The sequence below is a fragment of the Mytilus trossulus genome, chromosome 14 (assembly GCF_036588685.1).
Source record: "Mytilus trossulus isolate FHL-02 chromosome 14, PNRI_Mtr1.1.1.hap1, whole genome shotgun sequence".
Taxonomy (NCBI): domain Eukaryota; kingdom Metazoa; phylum Mollusca; class Bivalvia; order Mytilida; family Mytilidae; genus Mytilus; species Mytilus trossulus.
In genome coordinates, this window is record NC_086386.1 from 79,506,682 (window position 1) to 79,519,060 (window position 12,379).

At 32.0% G+C, this 12,379-nt stretch overlaps 1 protein-coding gene across 1 annotated transcript; it reads right to left on the reverse strand.

The window, feature by feature from the left end:
- Positions 1 to 2,256: 2,256 nt before the first annotated feature.
- On the reverse strand, positions 2,257 to 10,300 carry LOC134698113 (uncharacterized). The gene is made up of 5 exons (XM_063560403.1): positions 9,972 to 10,300; positions 8,065 to 8,152; positions 6,429 to 6,562; positions 5,924 to 6,005; positions 2,257 to 2,312 (listed from the first exon to the last, which is right to left on the reverse strand). Exons 1-5 carry the CDS (start codon positions 10,254 to 10,256, stop codon positions 2,257 to 2,259), a joined length of 645 nt encoding a protein of 214 aa, XP_063416473.1. The 5' UTR covers positions 10,257 to 10,300.
- Positions 10,301 to 12,379: the final 2,079 nt, after the last annotated feature.

A 12,379-nucleotide genomic window follows, 5' to 3' on the forward strand; every position in this document is an offset into this window, starting at 1 on the left:
GTTAAAAAAAAAAGGAATTTAATCGTATAAATCAATAAACTGCTGGGAAAAAAGTTCCCCCTTTGTTCGTATTTACAGTGGAACAACTCGTAATGGATCTTTTCAAATCGACAGTAGCTCGTAAATATAGAATAAAGGACTTTTTGTTTTTGATACTGACTTTTATCACAGTAAAATATCAGTTCAGCCTGATATTTTCTGTGATAAAGTCAGTTTCAAAAACAAAAAGTCCTTTATTCTGTTTATCGATAATTTAAAAAAGATAACAATCACTACAATAATAGAGAAAATAACAAACAAACTTCTTTTTCGCGTCGAATCACGGCGAATCACACTTGACGTCAAAGGCTGCATTACGTCATTTGAAATTTTGTAACAGCACAGTAAACATGGCGTTCTCTTGCACAAAATGAAAAGTAATTTTTGGATGCGTTTCATTAATATTCAGCTTTGGACATGACACTAACAATGGCAAATATAATGGTAGAATATCGGTAAGTCAAATTTCTTTATTTTTCACAAAGCATCAGTAAAGTGATAGTCAGAAATAAGAATAATACGATATGAATCTGACAGCAGATTTTTCATCGATCATCATTTAGAGTTCAACGACAAGTTGAATCTATATTTTACTTAGTTTAGTGGATAAAATTACATTTATTTTGTCATTATTCGTTCAGTGTTCATCCGTTGAAAACGATCTCATTTATTTCAAATAATTTTAAGATAGCACTGTGAGGTGAGGAAACATTTATACAGGAGACAATGTATGCTGACTGTAAATTATCTGAACAAGCTCATTTCCTGTCGACTTCATAATTATTTCTACCACTTTAATAGACGTCACTAAACTTTTAGCTTATAATTTTTGCTTTTTCAAAGTCATGTTCATTTATTTTCATCACGGACCAGAAAAATGAAACTTGAAGTTTAAAGGCCCTGTGATTACCTTTAATTTCAGAAGCGAATTTAGAGGTAGACGACCCGGGTCACAGTTACCCCTTATAAAGGCTACAATTCTGGTCAAAGCAGACTTTTATAGGTCAGTTACCCCCCTTTTTAAAATTTATCCTAGATCCGCATATGAATATCACGGTTCACTTTTTTGTTCTTTGTTCTATGAATATCTGTCATATTGACAATGACATCACATCTTTTAATATTGTAAATGATGGTCCCACAAAAATGTCGAAAATGCGTAGTTTTTCCTAGCGGTACCTTTTTAGTAACTATTTATGTGTTGCGTTTAAATATGAATTGTAACACTTTATAGTGACTGAACAGGTAAAACGAATACTTCTCAAGAAACAGAAAAAGACAACTACTTGGAACAGCACCAGGCTATGTATAGGTGACGGTACATGTATGGTATGAATAAAAACTCCGCATGGACGATATGTTATTTGTACTTCATATAACGCTTTTTTTTTTAAAGTCTATCGGTTTTTTCATGCATTTGCTGTTCACATTTTCACAACAATCGTTCAAAAAGGCTGAACTAAAAGTTTAAAACAATGTAAAGTGTTTCATTCGCCAAAAATCTCGTGCGTTTCTGCGAAACAAATCAGGCGCAATTTTGTGCATGAAAGGGGAAAGTAGATCCTTACGCGTTGCATCCGTGCATGTCATTTGCGTACTAACTCAATGATTTATTATATCACAGCCAGTCCACTGATACTGACATAATCAGCGAGTACACATCAAAGGAAAAATGTACAAGTTACCGATAAAGTTTTTGAAAAGGCCAAAAAAGCATACAAATCGTGGGATTGTTGAGTTTATGCAATCCGTTAGAAAAGTGAAAGGCGCATTTTTTATACTATTAAATAACGGATAAGAAAAGAAGATTATGTATGAACTTTTGAAAAACTAAGACTTTCTACCTCAGGAATTGATTACCTTAGCTATATTTGACTAAATTTTTAGGAATTTTGGTCCTCAAAGCTCTTCAACTTCGTACTTTTTTTGGCCTTTTTTATTTTTGGGATTCGAGCAAGAGACCAAATGACACAATAATTGATAACTGTTGGTTACCGTTCGACCTTCAACGATGACAAACCAATACTGCAAAGTCAGCAACAAAAGGCCACGACATGTCTAATGTAAAATATTTCAAACAAAAAATAAACAACATAGTTAATGTACAAAATTTAATGAAGGAAAAACACAGAAGAAACACAAAAATTGGATGAATCTAATGTGTCAATCAATGGCCACAGCCACACTGTTTTGAATTTCATTCTATAATCAAAGCTGTCATTTATTATTTAGTTCTTTAGAGTTATGGTGTGTCACCTCATTTGCTTTTAAACCTAAAAGTATTAAAGATATTATAATGTTAGGAAACAATGATTTTATACAGATATAAGAGGAAGTGGTAAGAGTGCCAATGAGACAACTCTCTATTCAAATAAAAAAAATAAAAATACCTCACACCGAACATCAGCGTATGAAGGGCCAATAAAATGACGGATATAAAACTATTCTAACAGGAAAATCAACCGTCTAATCTACATACAAAAATACAAAAAAACGATAAACAATTATGAACCATACCAACGAACAAAAACTGCAAAACATCAGATTTCCTTTGCATTTTAAAATATTATTTACTCAAACAATATTTGCATTGCAGACGGCTGTATTCATATTATAAACTTGTTTATTTTGAAAGTTTGACAAACATGCAGAAAGATTGATAAATGTAACAATTGTTCAAGGATGAGAGAGTCGATCATTTGAAAGAAATATGTTATTCACCTTAAAAACAGGACAAAATGGCGTTTTAGAAAAAAAATCATGCATGTATTCAAGTGCCAGATTTGATAGTGTTCAACCGTATGGTTCACTTATACTTTTGACAGGCACTCGTGTCGTTCAATTCATAACGTTGGTCTTGATTAAGGCTCTTCAAACTGAAAAATATAAAGAAAAAATATCATCTTTCATACCAGAATAAAAAGTTTTTGCATAAACTTTGACAATTTAACAATGTTCAATGTAGGTTGTATGATCATTTAAATTCCTGTTTGGATTTCGCAATATTTTCCTTAGGTCCTGATATTTAGTCAAAGACTAGTATTTGTTTTATTAAATACGCATCTTGATTTTGTTCTCTGTAACGGATAATATAGTTACTTGTAAAATTAAAATCAGGAATATATTATCAGCTTAAAAAGATATGTCATAAATTGCGTAACTGAGCCTCTTCAAGAAACTAATTAATCCAGATTCGTAAAATTCCAATAGATTATAAAAAAAGAAGATGTGGTGTATTTGTCAATGATTCAAATTATTCAACCAAGATCAAATGAATTTGACGTAGAAAAAGTATAGGCGACAGTACGACATTTAATGAGAAAAACTAATACCGTATACACATGGTATACTAATTTCTGTGTCATCTTATTCTCTTGTTGAGAGTGGTCTCATTGGCAGTCCGATCACATCTTCTATTTTTATATAGAGGCTATAAAAGGCACCAACTTGACATTTTCATTGGCTGTATCACAAAATGATATGATGAATTCTAAACAAAACACCTGAGCAGTGTATTCATCATGAGCAAAGACAGACCATTCTTCTGTTGATCGAACATGATAAATATCGGCTATTATCAGAACACGTTTCTAATGTCTACCCGAGTAAACGCGCGTTTACTCTGTGTCCGTTAAGTAAGTAGTAAACGAGCGTTTACTTCAGATTTCACAACAGTTTTATTATGTGCACTTGAAAGGAAACGGGCGTTTACTTTTCCCGTAAAATGATTGTGTAAATTAAGAAATAAACTTCTGATAATTGTTTACGATTCAATATTTTGAATAAAAGAGGACATGCTGGCACTATAAATTGATGCATACCAAACTGTTTAGTCATTTTTTCCAAAATTGCTGTCATATGTATTATACAATCCATCCTGATATTAAAATATAGCTGATTTACTATGCAGCTAATAAGATCTTCATAATAAAGTGCCAATATTATATAGTCAGTTTTGGTTTTTGCAGACAAATATTTTTGTTATACGAGTCAACCTGAGGTATGAAACCTAAGATATTTTGAATAAAGAGATGACATGCTGGCACTCTCAACCGATGCGAACAAAATTTTGCTGTCATTTGTTTATAGTCCCTCCTGATCTAAAAATATAACTGAATTACTGGGCAGCTTTATAGATTTACTTGATGAAGTGCAAATGTTGTCAGTTTTGGTTAATGAGGTCAAATATTTTATTTTCTACGAGTCATCCTGAGTCAGACAGTCTGAGATGTAAAAACTACTGGATTTTGTGATGATTTTATTATTCGAATAAAAGAAAGACATGCTTGAACTGTTTATTTGTGCAGAAAAAGAAATTTAGTATTATTAGTTTTCAATTAATTAAAGAGATTGAATAGCATTATTTACTGTAGTCGTCAATGTGTCAATTGAAAATTACATCCCAGCTTCTTTGTTCTAACAGGGATGATCTGAGCTGGATCACCCCTACCAGATCACCCCATTTTGAGTTTCTTTGTTATGCATGCTTTTTTTTTGTTCTATCACATTTTGCGGGAATGTTAAATCCACTATAAAACTTATAACTAACTATTCAGAAATTACTATGTATCAAAATTCACGTAGAAAAAATCCAGTGTATATGCTGGGATTCGAACTCAAGACCTTAAGCATATCAAGTCACGACACATACCACGACACATACCACTACACCAGAACGACTGGATACAAAATAACAGTAATTTAACATACTTTAAGGAAGCAAGATCTTTTATTATAAGTTTGGCGAGTTGGCAGACCTTTATTCAGTGGGTTTTAAACCTTTTTCTTTAATAAGTGAGTTGTCAGACTGATTAAGTGGGGCAAGTCGGTAAACAAGAGTGGCGATATAGTGTGGGTCTATTGGCACGTGGGGCGAGTTGGCATTGTTTGATATCTACTCATCGTGTTCGGGGGTCATAAAGGGTATACATCATATAATAATATATAAAGTATATTATAATGGTTGAGTGGCGTTCTAAACTAGATTTTATGAATTATAAATAGTTTATCGTCTGGGATGTAAAATTGTTATCCCACACGGACTTGGTGTGTCGGTGTGGGATAACTATTAATGAACACTTGGTCTTTTAATTTTTATATACTTTATCATTTGATATGTAAGGTCAGTGTATTCAGAATACGAATACTATTTAAGTCAACGCACGTTTATTACAAACAGTAAACGTGCGCTTACTTTCGACGAAATTAGGAGACGCGCCTAATTTCGCGTCAACGCAGAGTTAGCATTAACGCGGAGGTAAACGCAAAAGTAAACGCCCGTTTACTTTTTATGTCTACTGAAATTTCGGAGTTAACGCACAGTTAATACGGCGTTTACTTAAAGTGCCCGTGTACATGTAATGCTTGGTCTGCACTCAACTGTACATTGGTAACCTCTTTCATACTGCATTTTTTTTTATCTTATTGGGGTGATCTCTGGTATCTAATGTTTAGGAAGAATAAGCAGATACTGCTTCACAATTGCCACCGCCTTCATGAGGTCAGTTTCATATGCATAAAGGAAAAACTCTGCAAAAAACAGGGCCAGATATTACTTTAAAAAAACTCAAACTTTGCGCTTCAACATTTTGAAAAATGACTCTTGATCCCAGAGGCCTCTAGATAATTAGACAATGCTGTTGGCTGTCCATTTTTGATTTTTTTTGTGGTATTAAACTGGCACGACAATGTAATCGAGACTATTGATTGTTAATAAAGAGTAGGTCCTGTTAAGCCAGAGACTATTAATCGAGACTAGTGACTGTTAATCGAGACAAGTGACTGTTTATCGAGAGTAGTGACTGTTTATCATATATATTTTTATTACCTAAATAAATTGAATTTTTCATATTTCCACCACATTTTCGTGCTGGATCACCGTTACAATCGTAGTCGCATTCTGCTTCTGGAATTTTTGGATATTCACTTTCAATCAGGACATTTCCACATAGACAGAAGCCACCTGCCTACAAATTATAAATTATTATTGGTAAACAGTTGTACATGTTGATTAAAAAGAATAACTCCAACTTGAAGCAGAAATGAACGATATTTCATTAGTTTTTTTATGTGTAATTAAGGTACAAAAATGTAAACAGTGCATAATGTGGACCTTAAAGTAATGAGGAGGTTCAACGTTAAACTGTGGTAGTGATTGTTATCGTCATGTGTTGAAGGTGGTCTTCTGTTGAGTTTTTTACTCCTTTGTCGTTTTTTTTATTCTTGTCATATTCTCCTTTTACATTCGCAATTTTACTTGATCATTTCCAATTCGACTTTTGTAGAGCAGTTACAATTATTAATTTATATTCAATTTGCTATTGCTTGACATTAAATTGATTTTTGTTAACCTAGATAAACAGTCTTTGTAAATATTGAAAGATACGAACTTGCAAGCCACAAAATTGGTATCCACTGCAATGTTGCTTACAAAATACAAGAGACATGTAATAGCTGTTTGTCATGTTGTGTTTCAAATGCCTGCTAGCATCATCCTTGTAACAACCTAGATAATCTGCTCTCTCTAGATAATCTGCTCTCTCTACAGTCAAAACGATTAAGTTGATATGAACTGATAGTTCAATAATAAAATATAAAGAATTCATCAATATCATTGATATAGTTTTTAGGGTGTTGATTGTAAAACCAGCGTGTTTCAATAAAATCTATATAATAATTTGTCGATATTTTTAATCACTTTCGTGCGTTGATGTTTCTAAAAGTGTCATGTGCTCCTTTTTCTATCAGCAAATTAAGTTTTGGATTATATTATTGCTCCAATTGGTAAAATCCAGAGATATCTATGTTTGGCTCCTTTTCTGTTGTTTTTACTCAGTGAATTCCTGTTTCAAATTCGTAAGTTCCACAGTGTATGAAACATAAAGGACACCAACATATTTTTTAACACAAGGATAAAAAAAGAGACTTGTTACATTGAAAGTAGTAAAGACGGGTATACAGTATGTATCATAAGTAAAATACAAGTAACTCATAAAACGTTACATACGGTTGCATACGAAAATGGGTTGAAAAAAATACCATGATTTTGACTATTGTGTGATATCAATTCTACATTTAATTGCAGTATATATATATATACGAGTCTAAATTGAAAACTACGTTCAAACCTATGATTGCGTTGGATAAAAACCGCAATTTTATATATATTTATTTGGTGTTTTTAATCTCCGTTATTTTTCTATTTGCTGTTCATATAGAAAATTTTGGAAAGTTGAGGTTATATGGTTAATAAAGAATGTTTAGAGGAATAACTTTCAAAATTTAAACTGGTTGGGCACTATATATAAATACAAAAATTAAAATACAAAAATTACTGTGACAGAGCTATTTTGTAATTTTCAAAAAGTTAACTTGGAGTGATGTTTATTTTCTTGTCAAGTAATACAATGTGTAATTTTTCTTTAGTACGGGATAGCATAAACATTTTTGCTTTTGCTAAGTATTTTCTTGTTTGAAACTAGGAACAATTAATTTCGTACAAATGCATTGAAAAGCGCAAATTTATTTAAGTTGAATAGTGGAAAATATGGTGGTAAATAAACTCATCGTAGATACCTAGACTTGATTTTGTATATACGCCAGACGCGCGTTTCGTCTACAAAAGACTCATCAGTGACGCCCGAATCCTAAAAAGTTAAAAAGGCCAAATAAAGTACGAAGTTGAAGAGCATTGTAATACACCTTTTACAACTGACGGTAATCGTGTTGTATCTATCAGCCATCCGTAAATATATCGACATCTGTCCAAGTTAAAAAGACTTTGTCAACCTTAATCTGTTTTAAGACAAACGTATATTTAGTTGGGTGGTAATTTGGTCATCAAATTTCACAGTTTTTTAAAAATGTGTGTTGATAGATTATATGGATAAATAACTGACACATTCAGTTGGGTGGTAATTTGGTCATCAAATTTCCCAATGTTTTTAGAATTTAAAATGTGTGTTGACGGTTAACATGGCTAACTAACAGTAAATGAACATTTTAACTAATTAAAAAAAATCGTACCGAGTTTAACACACACTGGAAGGTCTTTACTCGTGATGATACAGGTTTCTCCAAATGAACACGGATTTGGCCAGCATGTATCTGATTCCTGTAAAAAAATAGTACTTGTTATTAATTGGTCAAAATTTATTTGACAATAGATTGAACAAATTGCACCTTTAAGTGATGATGTTGCGAGAGAAACCTATTTTACTAAAATTAGCTTGTCAAATTTAGATGTTATCGTTGGGAGCATTTCACAATGTATTAATTACTCAGATGTCGGTCCTCTACTACTTGAACACACTCTCTAACATTTGCCTGTTATTTCGGTCTAATTAATGAATCCACAGTAGTCTAACGGCATGATCATTCTTTTTCATTCAATTAGTTATACCGAAGTAACAGGCAAATTTTAGAGCGTGTTTTCAAGTAGTTCAAAAACGCACAAATCGATAAAAATACTGACAACGCCATGGCTAAAATGACAAGACGAACAAACAGACAAATAATAATACACAAGACACAACATAGAAGACTAAAGACATCTCAACACGAATATTTTAGTTATTTATATATGTAATGTGTTCACTTTTATTATAAGTTCCATGTGATATAAAGCCGACAAATAATGGTTCCATGTCGTTAAAATTAGCAAATATATAGTTGTCATCCAGCTTTTTATGTTTGTCTTGATACTATAATGGAAATTACAACATGTATACATGCCTCGAGCAATAGTTGGTATCTCAGAGACAACAAACTTGATATTACCCTCACACCCAGTCAGTAGGTGTATTCTAGTATTTTTTTTGGGTCCCTTTATAGCTTGCTGTTTGGTGTGTTGAAGACTGTACCTTAACCTATAATGGTTTAGTTTTATAAATTATACTGGATGGAGAGTTGTCTCATTGGCACTCACACAACAGCTTCCTATATCTATATGTAACAATACGCAGTATAGGAGAATGTGCACCATAATCTTTACAAGATAAAGAGAAAGAACAGTTCCTTGTTGATATTTACTGAACTATATTGTGCAGTGGGAATGTCAAGAGCCCATTGCATACGTTTTCTGGGGTAAAATATTTAGGCTAGAACGGACTTTTAACATTTGATTTTACCTTTACGTCTTTTAGTGCTGCATTTATGGACATGATAGTTTTTATATTGTACTGTCTTGTTTTTATCAAAATATCTTATTCATTTTTTTATTATTTGTTATACAATGGATCAAAAATATTGAGCTTAAATGGGAATTGACAAATGTTTTGTACTCTAAAATGTTCTATCAATGCGCTAAAATTACCCCCGCCGTTTCCAAAGGAACAGTGAATTTCTTCAATTGAATTTATAATAGTTCAATCGTGTAAAGAAACGGTCAACTTTGACTATTTCGAATTGGAAATTTACCACATACAGTGTGTGTACAGCATATACAATTATAAGTTAAAATGGCTTTTAATAAACATGATAAAAATATAAACACAATTCAAAAAAATGGACAGAAAAGTTTGCAAACATGTTTAATCTTATAAATGAATGTATAAATAAAGGCAACAGTAGTATACCGCTGTTAAACGCATAAATCCATGGACAAAAAACAAAATCGGGGTAACAAACCAAAACCGAGCGAAACGCATTAAATATAAGAGGAGAACAACGACACAACACCGAAACGCAACACACACAGAAACAGACCAATCATCAGACAAAACACCACGAGAATAACAAATGTAACATGAAAACCAAATACATGAATTTGGGATAGACAAGTACCGTGCCACGTCTTATCTCAATATCTCAAAAATAAGAGAAAACACAAACGACTCAACGTTAAAATGCAACACAAAGAGAAACGAACAATATTATAACACTGCCCTCAATGATAGTTAAAAATGTAAATTTAATCACATGTAAGTACTTACAATCGTCCATGTTGACATTTCTGAGTACATGTAATGTCCCTTATCTATTGGTGTGGCCTGTTGAGTCGAGTTAAGCAGTTCGCAGTATAAATGGCTTTTAACGAAGTTGAAAGCAGTACACCCAGCGTACCTAGTGCATCTTAGCATGCACATCCTTGGTCCTACATTGAAAAACACTTTCAGTATCTGAGATTCAAGGTACTTGCCACTATGAAAAACTCCACCAGATACTAAATACACCATTGTGATAATTAAGTGGATGACCATTGCTCTAATAATCAACATTGTCTTAGAACAATACAAGTATGTTTAACGTTGGAGTGTGTATCATTAACATCTATCTGAAAAAATCAAAGTATCATATATCTGATGTGCAAACGTGTATATTGAAATTTACTGTATTGCATTCAGTTGACAAATGAAAAAAATAAAAGAAGAAAACAAGATTATAATACATCAATGTACGTGTGTTACTATATGGATAAAATATGAACATACTAGTACATCAATGTATGCGTGTTAGTATATGGATGAATAAATGAACATACTAGTACACGGATGTACGGATGTTAGTATATGGATAAATAAATGAACATACTAATACATCAATGTACGGATGTTAGTATATAGATAAATAAATGAACATACTAGTACATCAATGCACGTGTGTTAGTATATGGATAAATAAATGAACATACTAGAACATCAATGTACGGATGTTAGTATATGGATAAATAAATTATCATACTAGTAAATCAATGTACGTGTGTTAGTATATGAATAAATAAATGAGCATACTAGTACATGAATGTACGGATGTTTATATAAAGGTGATTAGACTGTCATACATGAATTTACGCAGTTTAGTATATAGACTGGGAATATGAATTCATTCATTAAATTCATATGAAATGAGTTTCTTGAATAATTTGATGTTATCGAAATTATTAAACAATTGCATGCATATATATAAAACTTAGTTGTGCAAGTACGATTTGTTTTACATTTAATATACATCTATAATGTAGCGTGGCAGATAAGTGAATTGATAGTTATCTAAGGTACCAGGATTATAATAGCATTGGGATTATTAAAAAATTTTCACGTGTTCCCATAACTTTATAAAACTATTCATTACAGTTATATGAAACCTCAAATTAAAAAAAGATATGCATATGTTTTTGATAACTCAATGGATTTTCATTTTACAACTTATGTACATATACTTTTTTTCTGAGGAAAATTCTTTAATTTGTCCACATTTAGAAGACGTTTACTTCTTTCTAGTTGGTTGTTTCCAGGAAGCAATTCGCCGACATATTTGCCGTATGCATAGTGACCTGAGCGTAACCCTCCTCGTAAAAATCCGGTGATCGCAATACGCATGAATCTGTCATTAGAATAAACTTTTATCTGATTGTACATGTTAAACACGTGCTCAATGACAATTTTTTTTGTTATTTGTTTACTATAAGGTGACAATCGGTAAACTTCGGCTTCAAAACACGGCATTTAATGAGCAGCCATACTTGTTAAATCATAACAGACAGAGAGAAAAAAAATAGACTATTATACGATTTATTTTCGTAAAAAATGATACAATCGTGCACAAAGGACTCATTTTATGAAATATACATGCATTGGTTTAAAAATTGGATAAAAATTATTTTTCAACACTCACTCATGTGGCTTTAACAGTTAATAAACGATTTGTTCAATTAGATATGTTCTTTAAAAATCTGATAGTTCTATCTACCTTCAAAAGCACGTGTGTTTAAAGTCGTTTATCAAAGGTTTTCCCTCGCACAGGCGCTGTGGGTTTGTCCAAACTATCACGAGAAGGCCCATTTTTAAGTTCACTAAATACGGGAAAATATCGGACAGTTTATGTCGGAAAAGTCAAAAATTCAATATCGGTACATTTTTAATACTTTTCTTTTAAGTTAAAACCGCGTTCAAATCTTACAAAAGTATAAACTTGACTATCAGGTACATAAAACATTGTTCAACTTGAAATAAAATGAAGTTCCATATGGCTTTAAATTTGTACTACACAGCACTTTACAAACGTGTTACATGTGTTATATCTACAACAGAATATATAACCAAGGATGATTGCAACAAAATAACCAAAGAGAAAAAAATATACAATTTAAAATCATTCGAACTAACTGCTCAAATAAATTAAATAGAAGATACAGCTGTTGAAAAGTCATCAATTGATTTAAGTGCTGATAACATGGCGGATCATATCCTGGAATGAATGGATTCAATTCTTTAAATAATGTAATCGCCATGGATTGTGCCTTATTAATCATTTAAGTGCTCACTTGAGAGGTTAAACATCAACGCAAATAACAAAGAGTCATGACAACAAATAAATTGCAGTGTTTTTGCTATCCGCTTTA